General features: G+C 42.2%; 1 protein-coding gene across 2 annotated transcripts in view; it reads right to left on the reverse strand.

Annotated features, from left to right (window-relative positions):
• Window positions 1–10,336: 10,336 nt before the first annotated feature.
• The window catches only part of rnf10 (ring finger protein 10), a 34,026-nt gene continuing 25,666 nt past the window's right edge, over window positions 10,337–18,696 (reverse strand). Inside the window, exons 14-17 of one of the 2 annotated variants that reach the window (XM_068055221.1) lie at window positions 16,758–16,852; window positions 15,271–15,328; window positions 14,992–15,120; window positions 10,337–12,139 (exon numbers count right to left, since the gene is read on the reverse strand). In XM_068055221.1, the coding sequence (XP_067911322.1) occupies window positions 12,066–12,139; window positions 14,992–15,120; window positions 15,271–15,328; window positions 16,758–16,852 (356 nt within the window). In that variant the 3' untranslated portion in view covers window positions 10,337–12,065. Of the gene's footprint in view, window positions 12,140–14,991; window positions 15,148–15,270; window positions 15,329–16,757; window positions 16,853–18,696 lie in introns of both variants that reach the window. The other variant, XM_068055220.1, reaches the window with a different exon arrangement.

Consider the following 18,696-nt stretch of genomic DNA (forward strand, 5'->3'; position numbering starts at 1 on the left):
TCTCATCCATGTAGTTAAACCCCTTTTTATAGCAGTGTTCCTCCTTATCTCTACAACCTCCCCCAGCATATAACCCTTCAATATGTCTTCAGTTTTTTCTCTCAACTCACTCTGCCCCTCCCAAGATCTGATAAAACCCACCTCTAACCAATCTTTTGCTCATCCCTGCTATCTTTTCCTTTGGTTCAGCACCCATTCTTTTTCTGATTTATACCACAAAGCGTAGTATATAAATGCATGGAGTACAAGTCGCAAAGTGCTTATGTTACTGGACCAGCCTGGTTAATTAGCTGGAGATACAAGTTCAAATCACACCACAGCAGTTGGGGAATTTCAAGTCAATCAAATAAGTCTGGAAGAAAAAGCTAGCATCAGTAATAATGACCATGAAACTATTGCATTGTCATTAAAAGCCCATCTCGTTCACCAATGTCCTTCAGGGAAGGAAATCTGTTGTCCTTACCCAGTCTGGCCTATATGTGACTCCAGACCCACAGCAAAGCTGGTTGACTTTTAACTGCCATCTACAATAGCCTAGTTCGCTACTCAGTTAAGGTAAATAGAGATGGGTGGTAATTGCTGGCCTTGCCAGTGCCACCCACAACCTGTGAATAAATTATAAAAAAATTATTGCCTGTAACTTTGAGCTGAAGATTGCAAGCTTGACTCAGTTAGTAAAACTCCACTGTCAGGTTGATGGATCAAGCTCCCTCCACAACCTGAAGCCCATAATTTAGATTGACAATCCAGTGCATTACTGTCAAAGATTTCTTGTCAAGTTGTTTAAAATACGAGGTCCCATTTACCTATATCAATAGACAGTGCAAAGATAAGGAAATTCTCTCTATATTCTGCCTAACATTCCTCCCGCAACAAATACCATCAATAGGTTGACTGCTTCTTCATCCCAGCTTCTTGTAAGCTTTTACTGTGTACAAAATGCCTGCATTATCACCTGCATATCAACTACAATGCAACACTTTCTGGGATCTGAAAGATGTAATAAGGTACTATATAAAATGCTGGTCTTATTTTCAGGAAAGGCTGGGCAGGCAGTTCTGTAAGGGAGCTCCTTAATGGTACCTCTATCTTCGGCCATCCTTTGCCCTTATTCCCCCAATCTCTTCTGCTCTACTGTTTAAGTTCCCCTGGCTCTAACATGGTGTGCATTTTAACCCCAACTACAAGCTAACTGCTAGTTTAAAGTGCCCACTGCTCACCCTCTGACCATGCCTGCTCTGTTTTCCTCAATGAGCACAGGATTGTTTCTCAAATTTAGCTTCCAAATTCCTGGACTTCGCTGGACAGTAAGATTCAGCTGCTTAAATTTTAAAGTAACTGGGCTAGGTTTTACCAAACAAGTTGACATGCTGATGCTGGGGTCATTTACGGATCGCATGAGGGTGATGGCAGGACATCCCTGTAGATCTTCCAATATGGAGCCATTTATTGTCTGGGCAGAAACAGGTGGCGGGCAGGAGCTAGTGTCGGTAGGTAGTTTATCTTTAAAGGCAGGTCTGTAGCCTTCATACAGGATGCACACAGAGGAAGAGGTGCGGCAGAAGTGAGCCTGTGGAGGAAGGGCAGCTCCACGGTTCACTGACGCTTCTGTGGAGGCGCTCCGAGAGGCAGTAAGCGAGAAGATCTGTTCCCTGTGGACAGGAGGAGGAGGCTTGGAAGTCCAGTGAAGGCGGCCTTGCTGGGGTGGCTAAGGAAGTGTTGGAAGCATTTCAATGACCTTGAGGTTTGACAAGGTGAGTGCCATGCATGATGGCAAGGTAGCAGCCCCGTCTTATATGGCGTTTGGGGCGAGGTGGCTGATCCATGAATAGGGAATGACCAAAGACCACTGTGTGCAGTGAGCTGCAGAGTTGCCTCATCAGAAGTGCATGCTGCAGTGATGAGGTTGAATGGTTGTTTGGAGCTGGCCTGTGAGTGGCGCGATGATGGACATTTAAAGTGGTAGTCTGATGAGTACAACAGCCATGAAACAAATGTGACTGTATTTCCGTCATTGCAGGAGAGGTGCGCGTACTATGTTAGGGAGCGGAGACTCACAGGAGCTAATGTGTCATTCATTGCTGTAGTCGGGCAGATGGAGGAGGAGGAAGAGATGAAGATTGGCTGAGTTGCAGCAGGCCAGTCTGTTGCAGAGGGCAAGGCGCATGTGGAGCCCAGAGAGCAAGAAAAGTGATGGTTATAGGCAATAACCTTCTGATGTATTTTAACAGTGGCACCGCTGTAGCCCTGATTAAAGACAGGGAGTTGGATGTGGAAGTTACCAGCACTCTTACCTTTCCCACAGGGTCAATAGCATCTGAATCACAAACCCTCAGAATAAGCAGTCATCTGAGGAGACATCACATCAGTCCAGCATACTCTCCACCAATGTAGATACTTTCACGTCAGTGGGCATTGACATGCATTAAGAATGGATGACACCAGCTGGTGAGCATCACACAGGAGGAGGTGACACAGGCTATGACAGCTACCCCCAACAGCAGTTTAAGGACAGGTCCTGCAATGCTCAGATTTCTGCATATGCCAAAACTTGGAGAATCATTATCGATGTGACAGCTGCTGGAGTAACAGCATGAAATGTGTGAACATCCATCAGAGTTGCCAGAGGCTGTTTACTCCCATACATTGATAGAAGAATCCATCCATGTCTCTGGCTTATGAGCAGATGGCCTCCTCCTTTGAGACAGTGCGACTCTCATTGAAGAGCCACATGCGGGAGGCCACTGAATGGTTGCAGGAGGCATGCAGCAGCCTCCACAGTTATGGCCTCATCCTTGAGTAGCATTGAGCAGTGTGTAGGAGACACGCACAGAGAGCCTGTGCTTGGTTCCTCTAGGGCTCTGCCAGTAAGAAGCATCTGCCACAGGCATCTTATGCCAGAGAAGCAAAGGCAGTAACTGGTCTCCACGTTAGCTACAGCCACCAGGAGAGCATAGGGTAGGAACACCTGGAAGCTTTCGCACAGAGGCAGCTAGTAGCAACTTGGGTGACAGTTGTCTGATCTATAGTTGAATACCACTCATTGCTTTATGCACTTTAAAATTTGCTAAAACACACACTAAGACAGCTTGTCTGTTTAATTCTACCCCAGTGAGCAAACCCAGATGTTGAGGGATTGAGAGCACAAAATGATGGGTGTAGACTGTAGGTCAATGGTAGGCATAGGACTTGGAATGGTCTCAGGCTGATAATAGTAATTAGGACTTTTCATGACAGGCCACCATAGTTACCACAAGGAGACATGGCTCATGGTGACTGACACTACAAGGAATCTCATGAGAATTACGTACAGATGAGGGACTCGCATGTCACCTTTGCATACACAGCTGTAATGCCCTGCAGTTGCATAGCCAATAGCCACAGGGTGATCTTTAAAGCTCAGCTCAAGGCAGTTGTCTGTCTCCAATACAACTCCTCACTGGACTGGCTACATCGATAGAGCACTGCAATGCAGGAGATCCATGTTGCTGATGCACTCTTGCTCACCTCATGCAGTCAAACTAGAGTGCAGAACTAACACCTATTCAGCTTTGGTGCCTTCAGAGTGCAATGGCTCTGACCCTTCCCCCTGCAACCACCCCACCCCCCCACTTTTGTCTAACCTGGTAGACACCCTTCCACTAATAGTCCTCTGTGGCCTTACTCTTAATCCCTCTAAAGGTCTGACCTTCAATTCTCTGACCTGAATGTGTGCGCTTCTAAACACAGTCTCACTAAATTGCTCAATATAAATGCAGATGCTGGTAATCTGAAACAAAAACTGAAAATACTCAGATTATGCAGCACTGGTGAAAAGAAAAACTGAACGTTTCACATCTGGTAACACCTCAAACGTTAACTTAGTTTTTCTCTCCACGGATGCTGCATGACCTACTGAGACACTGTGGGACCCATGTGCCTCATGGTAAACAAAACCTGTGTAAAATTTAGGTCAATTGGCAGCTCATGAGGCTCAAGTGGCTGCCCACTGCCAGCCTGTACTATCCAATCCCACTACTCAACCGCCCTAGGAAATCTGGCTGACAGCAGGGTGTAGTCAGGGCTCTGCTGCAATATGTTCTCCCACCATTTTACTGGCCAACCCCCTGCCTCCCCCAATTCCAAGCCCATTATCATGGAGCTGGTAAAACTCTTGCACATCGCTCCTTGTTCTATACCTCTTGCCTCATTTAAAATTCTCATTCTCTACTGCCCACACAAATACCATGACAATTTTCACACTAAAATGTCTTCATGGCATTCCCCACTCAGCCTCTGCAATGAGGAACTTCATGGTAATTTCAGTCTCCATCTCATGCTCTGACCAGAGTTCACTGCCCTCCTATCCTCCCTTAATTTCTCCTTCCTTATAAACTCCCAACCTCCTTGAACTTGCCATCTCACATGGCCTTGCTACTCCAATTGTCAACCACACAGTCATCTCCATTCACTTCCTCACATCATCCAACCCTACTTCCTTCTGTGTTCATCCCTGGGAAAAGCTCTCCCAATTCAGTTATAACTGCACTTTCAAAATCCCACCTGTCCAGCCTTTTGCCCTTCATGCACCACAGCCAGAATTTTACATGGTAGTGGAGGCCCCACCCACCAGCTTAAAAGCCCTTAAAGCCGGAGGTAGGAAATCCTGCTTCCAGGAGCTGCTAGTCAATCAGCTGGCAGCTCCTCAGTTCCAGGAGGGCTGGACAGAAGAGCAGCATGAGGGCCAACACCCAAAAGGTGTGGGGTTTCTAGCTTCAGCTGGGGGGGGGGGGGGAAGATTGAAAAAAATCAGCTGGGTCCGAGTGAGGAGGTAGAAATCAATTAGGAAGGCGAGGAGGTGGTACTTTGGTGGGGGCAACTTGTGCTGAAGGAGCATGCACACCACCCCCACCCCAAGGAGGTATAAAATTCTGGCCCACATTTCTGCAGCTGTATTTGTCTTGGTCTTCATTAAAACATTACTCTATCACACACTGGTCACTCCCTTCAAAAAGGGAAGGAGACTTACATTTATATAGCACCTTTCACAACCTAGGAACATACCAAAGTGCTTTCTAGCCAATGAAGTACTTTTGAAGTGGAGGTATTGTTGTAAAGTAGGATTTGTGGTAACCAGTTTGGCACAGCAAGCTCCCACAAATAGCCATGTAATCATGACCAGATAAGTTTGTGATGTTATTTGAGGGATAAATGACCAGAACACCAGCAATACCCTGCTCTTCAAAGTTTTATGGAATTTTTTATTTACATCCAACTGAGACACCAGAAGGGGCCTCAGTTTGTAATTTGAATGACAGCACCTATATTCAAAGATTTTTCCAAGTCCAAGGGACAGAGACTTAAATGTATACAATAACCAGTTTAACCATGCATTGCCAGATCTGACTGCTAACAGGTCTTGCTCATTTCCAAAACTGCTCACTATTTCAGGATCATTCTGGAATGCAAAGATAACTCCTGGCTTTTTTCTACTGCAAATCATCTTAATAACCCCTTGCCCCTACCTCCTCCACTCACCCACAACTGCATGGAGCGTCATTAAGATTGAGAACATTGCTTCAGTTTGCTGCTTCCCAATCTTACCCAACCCAAACTTCCTTCCTTCCCCAGCATCCTTCTTTCTTTTTTTAATCTCCCCTTATACCCTCACCCAAGTTCATTTTGTCAGACTGCACCCTTGACCCTAATCCCATTAAATTGCTGACCACCCAACCTCCCTCCTAGCCACTACATTAGCTAATAGTTAACTGTTCGCTATCCTCAGGTACTGTCCCCCTCTCCTTCAAAGCTGCCACCTGACTCTCCAAAAACCAACTCAACACCTTTGTCCTTGCTAACTACCATCCCATCTCCAACCTCCCTTTCCTCTCAAGTCCTTGAATATGCTGTCACCTCCCAAATCCATGCTCATCTTTCCCAGAACTCCATGGCTGAATCTTTCCAATCAGGTTTCCATCCCTATCACAGTACTGAAACTGCTCATATTGAAATCTCAAATGGCATCCTATGTGATGTGACCATGGTAAATTATCCCTTTTCATTCTTTGACTTTTCTGCAGCCTTTGACATAGTTGACCACACCATCCACCTTCAACTCTCTTCCCTCATCCAGCTGAGGGGGACTGCATTCGCCTGGTTCCATTCCAGTCATAGCCAGAGAATACCTGTAATGGCTTCTTTCTGCAGTTACCTCGTATCACCCAAGGATCTATCCTTAGTCCCTATTTCTCAACTACATGTTGTGTCTCATCATCCAAAAACTAAGTTTCCACACATATACTGACCAGCTGGACCTCACCACCACCACCTCTCTACTTTTCTGCTGTCTCACTTGTTCAGACCACTTGTCCATATCCAGTACTGGATGAGGAGAAATTTCCTCCACCTAAAGACTGGGAAGACCAAAGCCACTGTCTTTGGTCCCCACCACAAACTCCAACCCAGTCCCAGGCACTAAGTCCGAGGCTGATCCAGACGATTGAGATTAGCTTCTGAACACACATCCACACCAAGATCACCTATTTTGACATAACAGCTTGACTCCATCCCTGTATATCTGTTGCTAAAATCCTCAACCATACCTTAAAAAAAGTACTTTTGACTATTCCAGTAGTTTCTTGGCTAACTTCTCATCTTCCATAAAGTTAAGCTCATCCAACTGTTGTCCATATTCTAACTCACGCCAAGTCCCATTCACCCATCAACCCGGTGCTTTCTGACCTACATAAACTCCCAGTTAAGCAACCCCCATTTTAAAATTCTCATCCTCGTTTTTAAATGCCATGACCTCACCTTTCTTGTGCAGCCATAGAACCTTCATATCTGTATTGCTGCCAATCCTGGCCTACTGTGCATCCCTGATTTTAATTGCTCCACCATTGGTAGATATATTTTAAGCTGCCAAAGCCCCAAGCTCAAATTTCTTCCCAAACCTCTTTCCTCCATTAAGATTGCCCTTAAAATCTGCATCTTTGACCAAGCTTTTGGGCATCTGTGGCTCAATTCTGTTTTATAACACTGCTGTGAACCTTGGGATGTTTTCCTATACTAAAAAGGTGCTATGTAAATACAAGCTGCTGTTAAGAAAAATGCTCCTTCATTTTCCCTATTTCCTTTATCAACACACACCCATAAAAAAGTTTAGTCAGCAGTTGACAGCAGCCTGACTGGCGTAACAGCATGAACACAGCTAGATACCAGGCTCCTAGAATCAGATTTAAAGAGTGATAGTAGCAGTCTAATTTAGAACAGTAAATGTTAAACATGTGTATTGGTGCTCTTAATACAATAAGACAGTGGTTACAACTCTACTCATTCATTCCTACCTTCCCTATGGCCAAAGTGTAGGAATCTACACAATTTTCAATTCCCTCTTAGACTGTAGATCTCTAAAATGGATGTTAAAGAGCACCAAGACAAGCTGAAGATTAATGAATTTGCCAGATAAGGAGAAAGAGATTGCATATCACCATTTGCACATGGGATTTACAGCCATTTAGATGGATGGCTGACCTTGCTCAGGCTATGCTACAGCTTGCTTTGGTGGGGTACCAAGACTTCATATTTCCAACATTACAAATAGTTACTATGCTTCAGTGGGTGTAGCACTCTTTGGGATGTCCTGAGGCAGTGAAAAGGGCCCCTTATAAATGCACGTTCTTTCACATTTCTGCTTCTCCAGCATGCATTTTCCATCAGATTTCATCTTCAGTTTAAGTGTGCCAACCCCCTTTCCTTCCCTACAACTTATTTCATTTTATGCTGTCCCCTAATGTCAACAGAGCAGCAAAATCTCAAATCAAGTAAAGCAATGAATGAAAACTCAGTACCAAAACCAACTTACTATCCGCATTAATAGGGGTAGCAATCACAAAACAAACACTACTTCAGAGTCTACACTATTGACATTTTCTAGCAGTGAATGCAGCCAGAAATCTGTGCTTCATATGGACTCTCAAGTCCAAGGGATGCAGAAATGAATGGCTAAAGCAGTTATCCGCCATATCCATTCACTGCCAAATTTGGCTGGAGCACAAAGCATTAGCAGGTCCTGTTCTCATCTGTCAAAACTGCTCACAATTCAAGGATCATCCTGGAATGCAAAGATAACTGTGGCTTTTCTCTCCTGGAAAATATGGTCTTAAATTCTCTCCCGTCTCCACCTTACCTCAAACATCAAGTATGAGCTCATGGACTTATCACAAAGATTGAGACCATCTGATCAACTGCCTATGCCACCTCCCTCCCCTCCATTAGCTCACCAAGCCAAACTTACTCTACAGCTTCAGCCCCCTGCCCCAACCTTCAACTTTCATCTTTCTAGTTTCTCCATCTCTCATGCCCTCTGAGCAAATCTTGTCCATGAGACTCACCTACTGCTCCCTCAACCCTATTCCCACTAAACTGACCACCTAACTTCCCTTCCTGGTCTCAATGTTAGCTGATGTGTTACATATTTCTCTTCAGGTACTGTCCCCCTCTTTTAAATTGATCACTTCTCCTCAGAAATCTAACCCTTGACCCCACTGTCCTATCTCCAACCTCCATTTGATATCCAAAGTATTTGAACATGTCAATCCCAAATCTGTTTCTCTTTCCTGGAACTCAGTTTGAATCCCACCATACAGGTTTCTGCCCGACAGTACCAGAACAGCTCTTAATATCACAAATGATATCCTATGTGACTGATGAAAGTAAATTATCCCTCCTCTAATCCTTCAGTCATCCAGTTGGGTAGGACAGCACTTGCCTGGTTCCATCTCATCTATTCAGTTGCAGCCAGAGGATCATCTGCAATGGTTCTCTGCCTGCTCTTGCATTGTTACTTGCACTGGTGTCCCCCAAGGATCTAGCCTGGGTCCCCTATGTCAACTACATCCTGCCCCTCAGCAGTTTTCACACGTAGGCCAACACCTAGTTCTACCTGATAACCACCTCTCAACTCCGCTGCTGTTGCTAAGTTATCAGACCACTTATCCAACACCCGGTACTGAAGCAGAAATTTCCTCCATTTAAATATTGGAAAGACCAAAGCCACAGTCTTTGGTTCCCTGCTCTAAACTCCATTTGTTCACTAGCTATCAACTCATTCCCTCACCCTGGCAACTGAAATGGACCCAGACAGTCCACCACCTTGGAGTCATACCTGACTGAAGAGCTAACTACCAGATACCCCCATCCCCAAGACGGCTTACGTTCACTTCTGTAACACCGTTTGACTTTGCTCTTGCCTCAGTTCCTCTGCTGCCAAAACCCTCATCCATACCATTACTGGTAGACTTGACAATTCTAACATTCTTGGCTGGCCTTCCTTATTCCACCCTCAGTAAACTTGAGGCCATGTCTTTACTTGCACCAAGTCCGGTTTATCCATCACCCATGCTTGATTTACATTAGCTCCTGTTCAAGCAACATAAGTTTTAAAAATTCTCATCCTTGTTTTCAAATCGCTCCATGGCCTCACCTCTCCGTAATCCCCTCCAGCCCCACAACCCTGACATATCTGCACTCATCTATTTCTGGTCGCTAGCATTCCTGATTTTTAAAAAAAATCATTCACACCAACTTCAAAATGTTAAATTTTGCGTAGTAATTATGTGGGCAGTTTTGCATTACAGATGCACACCTAGCAGGATCAGACTTGGTTTAAACTCAGGACACAGCTGACAGAGGAGAGATGTTAATTCCAAAGACAGATTCAAATTCAGTTCCAAGGACAGTACACCAATCCACTGGAATATTTCCCCTTCTAAAGGAAATGACTGCATTGAAAAAAATTGTAAAAACAATTATAAAGTGGGTATGCTGGAACAGATTCACTTGCATGAATATATGAAGTGGTCTACCAAATACTTAAATTTTAATGCTGGTCCAACATGGGCCAGTACATACTGCTGCCTGTAGCAGTGAATGTAATTCTGCACAGTTTATCGAGCCATTTAGTCTTTCAGACATTCCTATAATTTAGATCTATGTACACAATGGTCTACTATACAGTGGAATCAAGATGGTGTGGTCTCAAAGAAACCACAAAACCATTGACTGTTCTAATGGCAGTGAGAAAAATACAAGTGCTGATTTTTAGTTCACCTTAATAGGAATACATTTTCACCAGGAATTCCAAAGCTAATTTTCTACCTTTCCTAAAGGAACAACCTTGGCTTGAACACATCTGGATAAAGAAAAAAAATAATGAGCTCCCAAGAGCTCAATCAACATTAAGTATAAGCCAGATATCTGAATAGAGAGCACTGTGCCCAGGTTATCAACATTCAGACAGCTGCTTCAAACATTGAAGTGCAGATCAAAGTTGTAAATGAAATTACAATACAGAAAATTAAATCCAGTATAATTCATTAAAATGAATTACAGAATACACCCTTAGTAAAGAACAAACAAGTGAAAACATTTTCCTTCAACTATGAAATGTCTATGAAACCACAAAATAAAAAGCATTGTTCAATGCAAGTATGAGCAGCTGCATTGTATAAGATCACTGTAGATAGATATCACAAGAAAAGATGCAACCTATAGGCTGCAGGACAGGATTTAGGAACATTAAATTAAATATACACAGAAGCAACAATTTGTATGGTTACAACAGCACTCAGCACCTGTTCTAAGAACTTGCATTTGGAACATTAGACATCACTGTATAAACCCATTTGAACCCACTGGCTCTTGCCATGATTTGATTTACAACATAAAGAGCATACAGGCTATTGCATATCTGTCATTATGGGCAAAAAGTGAATCAGAAATATTAGCTGCTTAAAAAGCAAAGATGTCCTTCAGTAAGATTTATTAATTGTTGCAATGTATTCAGACATGCTCAGTCTGTTGGATGAGCTTATCTTCTGGGCCAGTAGCTGGGCATACCATTTCCGGAGAGGGAGGGTGTTGAACCCAGTGGAAGGAAGGAAGACAGGAAAGAAAGTGTTTGTCCTTGTGTGAATGAAGTTTCACTGGGACAGAAGAGTGATTTTCCTGTTCGTATGTGACAGGATGGCATTAAAAATTGTTATTTTATATTTCCCCTCAAACCAAATTAGATCTAAAACACCCAACACTACTTAATGGAAACTTGTGTCATTCCAAGTGGTTTCTTGGAGGCTTGTGGTGGGAAGGAGTATTTAGTCTCATCATTTCTGGGAGCAGCAGTTAAGATGCAGAGTCATTTGACCAACACATTCCCTTTATGGTTTAAGGCAGAAATCAACAACACTGTGCACAAGATTCTTTTAATGCATCTATTACTCTGCTGTCACATTAAAGAAAAGTGAAGATAGAAGTAACAAAGCTGAACTCAACACTTCATTAGATTCTTTACATTCACTTTTCAAATTTAAATCTTCAAAAAAAGGGAAACTCCAGCCAGTGTTACTTTATATTTTGTCATTAACAGCATACCACCCAACATATGGTTGGGGTGCTAGGGTTTTTTTTTTTTTTGGAGAGGGTGGGGTGTGGGGCAAAAGAGGAGATTGGTGGTAATAATTAATTACAAGCCGATTCAATATGCTAAACACTAAATGAACCCATGTACTTCAATGGGGAAAGAATACTTTGCAAAACTGCAGTAACAGTCGAAGAGGAAGAAGGGACAAAACATTAACTTAGTGACTATTAGCTAAAAGAAAATCATGTACCAATTATTTACAAAATAGCTGCTTCCAGTAACAGGGTACAGGGTGATTACAACAAAAAATAATTTCACTCCCCAGTGACCTTCTACACACAACTGCAGAAGTTAAGCTTAGGTTTTTACAGGAATTTCCCTTGTTTTAAAAAATTCCAAGTCAGAAGCTGTATGAATTGGTTATGGTGTTCAATCACAACGCTGTAATAAATCTGTATACATAACAGGAGGCAAACGTTCATTTACAAACCACTCAAACAATTGCCTTTGCTGTAATCTGTTGTCTGTTTGAAGTACAACCAAAAAGTATCTGAAACTATAGCAGCAAAATAAAACAATCATTTTTGCACAGACAGCAGTGAATGTAAATACAGGCGATGGCTGCCTATGGTGCTAGGATGGGTAAGATGGGCAATGACTGCCTACATTACTTTGTGTGAACTACTGAAGTACTGAAGAGAAGCTTTTGCTTTTTTTTCTTCTTTTTCCCATTCTTCTCTTCTGCAATAAAAGGATCAAAATTAGAGAAAAAGGTTATATGCACATCCCAACTTTTAAAGTCACCTCCCTTCCTTTGTACATTACTGAACAGCATATCTGCACACTGCTGGACTTAAACACTTAAGCAAAAAGACTGGCAAGATGCTCTTCAGGTGTGGATTTTAAAAAACAAGAATCTATAGCTATTGCAGCTCCTCAGCAAGTTCTGAAGAAAAAAAGTTTGACTGTATACCTGAAAGACTGTCAGCAGTCCTAATGCCCCTTCATATAGAGCTAGGCAAATAAAAACTTTGTTCCAGAAGGGTTGATAATGCTGTCAATACCCAACAGCAACTGGGAATTACTCTTTGATCTGCATGTATTAGTCAAATATTCTAAACCACAAATAGAACAAAATGTCAAGTACCCTCTTTTGCATGTTGCAACTTAATATTTAGCAAAGTTGTTTTCTCCATTAAGAAAAGATTTGTTTGTCACCCACTGTTGAAATACATTGAGGGTGGGAGGGCATGTTGTGATGAGAACACAAGGAATCTGCAAGGGGATAGAGATAGGTTGAGTGAGTGGGCAAAAACTTGGCAGATGGAGTTTAATGTAGGAAAGCGTGAGGAAGAATCAAAAGGCAGATTTAAATGGAGACACTCCAAAAAAGTGCAGCAGAGGGATCTGGGTGTTCTTGTGCATGAAACATCAAGTTAGCATGCAGGTGCAATTAAGGCGGCATATGAAATTTTGGCCTTTATTGCTAGGGGGTTGGAGTTTAAAAATAGGGCAGTCTTGTTACAACTGTACAGGGTGTTGGTGAAGCCGCACCTGAAGTACCGTGTATAGTTTTGGTCCCCTATTTAAGAAAGGATATACTGGCAATGAAGGCAGTTCAAAAGAGATTCACTAGACTGATGCCTGAGATGAAGGGGTTGACTTATCAGAAATGGCTAAACAGGTTAGGCCTTTATTCATTAGAGTTAAGATGAATGAGGGGTAATCTTATTGAAACGTACAAGATTTGAGGGGGCTTGACAGGGTGGATGTAAAGATGTTTCCACTAGTGGGGGAATCTCGAACTAGGGTATATTGTTACAGAATAAGAGGACACTCATTTAAAACTGAGACATGTAGGAATTTCTTATCAGAGGGTAGTGAATGTTTGGAATTCTCTACCCCAGAATGTTGTGGAGGCTAGATCACTGAAAGTATTTAAAGAGGAGTTAGATAGATTTTTGAAATATCGGGGAGTTGAGGACTATGAGGAACTGGCATGAAAGAGGAGTTGAGGTCTGGGGCAGATCAGCCATGATCTTATTGATTAACGGGGCAGGCTTGAGGGACTGAATGGCCTACTCCTGCTCCTATTTCTTATGTTTACAGCACTGCAAGCGGCCCCTATAATAAAGGGAATGGACTTGCAGCTTCTGGTGGCACCAAACATCTAAGGAGAGAAAGACAGGAAAGAAAGGACAGTAATCACACTGCTTAGCCCATTTACACAAGCAGTTTCACACTCAGTGATCCATAAAGACCTTTCCAGCAATATGGGAAGATCCAACAGCCACAATGTTGGCACCGGCTAGTTGCTCAAGATCCGTATACTATACAACTAGTACATTCCACAGGACCTCTCGTCTCTAACGAGTGCTGCCCATAAAGTATGCGTGGAGTCTTGAATGAGCAAGAAAGTGAAAAATCCGAATGTCCAGCTATAGCCACAAACACGTCACCTTAATGAGGAACATTGCAATCAATTATGCCCTGGTTGCCACCCCATCTGAAATCAGAGTCCCCTGGTTTGCATTGCTTAGCTAAATCACTGAATAAACTTGATCAATTGTCCTTTTTAAATCTTGGTTACTTAATTTCCAGACAACTGGCAAGAGACAGAATAAGTTTTCCCAACCTCCATGGGGAGGCGGTGGGGAGGCGGTGGCGTACTGGTACTGTCACTGGACTAGTAACCCAGAGACCCAGGTATTGCTCTGGGGACATGGGTTCAAATCCCACCACAGCAGAAGGTGGAACTTGAATTCAATTAATAAAAAAAAAATCTGGAATTTAAAGCTAGTCTAATGATGGCCATGAAACCATTGTCAATTGTTGTAAAAACCCATCTGGTTCACTAATGTCCTTTAGGGAAGGAAATCTGCTGTCCTTACCTGGTCTGGCCTACATGTGACTCCAGATCCACAGCAATGTGGTTGACTCTTACATGCCCTTGAATGGCCTATCAAGCCACTCAGTTCAAGGGCAATTAGGGATGGGCAATAAATGCTGGCCTGGCCTGCGACACCCACATCCCAAGAAAGAATTAAAAAAAAACTGCAAAACTCCAGCTTTTACAAAAGCAGAGCGATTGTTCATTTTCTAACTTGAACAGTTTGCAAAAGTGAACCCAAGAATTCAAGTGCTCATCTGGAACCTTGCCTTCCTTCACACCTATACTGATAAGACCTGAAATTAAGACATGTTGGAGCACTTAGATTTGTATGTTATGAATAGTGCCACAAAGCAGAAATGCACTATAAGTCCCTTACTCCAAGAAGCTCTCTATTCGGGTACTGCTCCCCAAAGAAAAGCAGGAAAGTCTCTCCAAACTACGACTATGCTTCCTTGCAGTTAGCCTAAACAGTACTAGCAGCAGCCTAGGCACAGGACACATGTCCTATCCTGGAGTTAGGCATATTGCCTACGATGGCATGAATAACCCACACCAAAACACAAGCAAGCTTTGGCCACTTCAGCATTAGCATGATGCAGCATTTCCTAAATTCAATTTAAGATATATAATCAATAGTGCCCTTAAGTCAATCAACTTCCTCTTTTCTCCCTTCCACTAAAAAGCAGAAACACACACTTACCCACACAGAGCTCTGGGACTGAAACTTTATCAAGCTTGAGGAATGCTGCCTCCATAGCCTGACTGAAAGAATTTTGAAAGCTGGGTACAGGTACACGATCAGAGATGTCACTCTCTCCATCACTATCTGCTGCAGGTGGGGGCAACAAACTGGTTTCTGTTATCAAAACAATTTTTTCCAGTCAGTACACCAACATTCACATTAAATATGAACTAGTACATTACTACATAATTACTGCAGTCTTGTTAAATGTTTCAAAAAAAAAATCACCAAAATCACCTTTTTTTGGAGTTACTTTTGGCCACACTTCTGTTTTAGCCTTCCCATCCTTCAGCATCTGTAATAAATATACCAGCCACTGGTGTTTAAAAACTTTACACACAGAAAAAGAACATGGTGTTTGAGGAGCAAGGAAAAATAAACAAACACTGAACCAGATGAGATTAGGAGAAAAAGAGATGGGTTTTGAAGAGGTTCTTAAAGAAGGAGGTGGAAAGACAAAGAGGCAGAAGAGTTTAGGGAGGAAGTGCACAACAGACTGGAACAAGGATACTGGGGTGAGTTGTAGGGTTGGAGGAGGTTGAGATATCCAAGGATAAAGGGATTTAAATACAAAAACTCAAACTTGGAGGTACTCTGGCATCAGGAGCCAAATGTAGGTGAGCTGTAATTTATATAGGAAGGGGGGAGGGGGGGTGGAGGCCAGCCAGGACAGTAGAACTGTCAAGTTGGGGTGGGGTGGAAAACAAGGCATGGAAGAGGGTTTCAGCATCAGACAGCTAAAGTAGTGGGCAACATTTTGGAAATGAAAGCAGGTAATCTTTGAGCGAGAATATGGGGCCAGAAACTCAGGATCAATAAGGTGAAGTTACAAAAAAGACTGGGTCAGCCAGAGACAGTAGCCAAATAGTGAAATGGAATCAGTGATAAGGTACAGGTTCCTTGTGGCAGATGCCAAAGACTACAGCTTCATTTTTCCAGAATGTTTACTGCAGGAAATTGAAGCTCATCCAAGGCAGGACAATGGACAAGCAGTTTAACACTACAGGCAACAGAGGGGTCAAAAAAAGCAGAGAAAGATAGAGTGGATGTTATCAGTATATAGAAATTGATTCCATGTACACAAGTCATGTCTCCAAGGAGCAGCATGTAGAGGCCAATGATAGATCCTTGAAATGATCAAAAAAGTGTGGGGTGGGAAAAGACTTTATAACCAATATTGCGCTTGCTAACTTGTCAAATTCATTGTGCTGTAGGTTCCCCAGCCTATTCAATTTCAATAAAGCTGAATTAAAACTTTACCCCAAGTTCTTTTCTCAGACTACATAGATGAATCAAGGGACTAGACGATCAGCAGTTTGTGTGATTCTATTTTTATCTCAAATATGGATCAAAATTCAATACAGATGAGATTGAAAGTGACCTAAAAGCTGGTTATAAAATGAGCTGAAGTGTAGTATCATTTCTATTGTGTAATTCCTCATACTGTTTCTCTTAACCCCTCAAAACAAATTGCTCTCAAATTCTCAGGTGGTCAGATGGGGTGTGCAATCCTTAGAGTTCATTGCTTTGTTTCTTGAAGAGCCAGTAAGGTACACTGCCGTAATCCAAGCAACATTCCAAATTCTATCCTTTGCCCCAATAATTAAATCAACTTATGTACACAACTGTGCATTCATGACCCAGAAGTGCATTATGCCATGGAGTGAAATGATATATTAAAAAAATGTAACAGATTTCCAAGATCAATTTAGAATTGAAATTACCTGAGCAAAAGAAGGAAACTGCGCATCATCTTCCAAGCTGCCGACACACAGAGAAGGAGCCCCTGGACTAAATGCGGGGGCTGACTTCAATGATTCTACAGGAAGAATTAAGAAGTGATTCAGAAGCATTCACTTTGGCAGTTCCAACATTTCCAGCTAGGTCAAAGCATTACAAAAATAAAGAGGTTAAGCATCAATTACAAGACAGGACATTTCACAGTGGGCACATGATTCACAACAGGACCGATTAAATGCAATTCCCAAGGATGCATTGACCACCTTAATTCAGTTCTTGGCTCATTTTGCATTTCATGCACAACACAGATTGCGATTTATCAACCAGACACTAAACTCCCAAGTCCAAGAGCTGAAATTAATGAAAGTCCAGTCTGTTCCCTGCCTGAGTTCACATACTAACTGAAGAGAGGGGAATTCAAATTCCCACTGTGGAGCCAACACTACACAAGGATTAAACTGTGCGATTCAATTAAGGCTTTACATTTACAAGTGTTTATATTTGATTTTTTCCCCTCAAGTACCCATTTCTAATTAAAGGCAATTAGAATTTCTAATCCTCAACAAAATGCTGCAAGAACTAGTTTGAAAATTTAAAATTCCAACTTTTTTGTTCAGCAACATTATCCAACTCAAATTGTAGTGTAGTTATTAATACTTCAGTACAATACTGGCTGTGCAATCTTGATGTTTAAATTGTGGAAAAATATCCAATTATAGATCTTGTTGGATAATGTCCAAAGTATCAAGAGTTAAATAGTGAAGTATTGATCGTTACCAGTTTTTTTTTTAAAAGCAGGCCAGATAAGACTTGCCCGCTGCAAAAGTGCCATGGGGTGATACCACTGAAGCATAGGGTAGAGTTAGCACGTCTAAACTGACTGTTCTTTTTACCACTGCTGTGCTAGCAGTGACAATTTTAATTGATGAGTCACAAGGAATATATAGAAATAGAAATCTCTAAATGCATTGTTACTCTGTTGTTAATCAGCTATCAAAAGCAGTGAAAAGTGTACTATTGAACATGGAGCTGGAATCAATAACCTCCAATTTTAAAGTGAAAGTTGTAGGGATTACAACTTTCAAAATATTTTAACCACTAAACCATGACTGTATGCAGGAAGTTCTAAGTCAGTGATTCTATTATTGCCATTGTAACTAGAAGATGAAACAAAACATTTGCCAAATCCATTCTGTGGTGAGAACAAAGGAAGGCAACACCGTTAGTGCTCCAACACTCCATAGAATACGGTGAGTGCAAGTTCACATTCCATATACAGGAATTCTAGACCTCAAGAGGCTATTCCAAGCAAAAGGTGTACACATATTACAGTTAAACAATCAGGTTGCTGTGAAAGCTGTAGCAGTTAGGTACGAAATCAGCAAAGGCATGGTCAAGGTGCTGCGAATCAGCTTCCCCACCAATCCAATTTTAAAAAGATGAACAGCTAATCTAAACACAACAGCAAAATACGGTGGATGTTCAATCTGATTAAAAAGAAACAGAAAAGGCTGGAAATACTCAGACCAGGCAGCATCTGGGGTGGGGAGAAAAACGAAGTTCATGTTTCAGGTCAATGACCTTTCATAAGAACTGGAAAAAGTTAGAGATGCAACAGGTCTTAAGCACAGAGAAAGCGGAGGAAAGCTTAAAAAGGGAAGGTCTGAGATAGGATAAAGGACAGGTGAGATTCAATGGCAAACAGGATTGGTAATGGGACAAGTCAAGAAAAGAGAAAGGTCTAGAGGTGTAAATGGCAATAGCAGAATCATTACCAATTGCTGTTGTCCAAAAATAAAAAAAGGGGCACTGGTTATGATCTGAAAATGTTGAACTCAACGTCGAGTCTGGCCCATTTGAAAAAAATGATGTGCTGTTCCTCAGTCTTGCATTGAACTTCAATGAAAGAGTATTTGTATACTG

Source organism: Heterodontus francisci, chromosome 23 (assembly GCF_036365525.1).
Source record: "Heterodontus francisci isolate sHetFra1 chromosome 23, sHetFra1.hap1, whole genome shotgun sequence".
Taxonomy (NCBI): Eukaryota; Metazoa; Chordata; class Chondrichthyes; order Heterodontiformes; family Heterodontidae; genus Heterodontus; species Heterodontus francisci.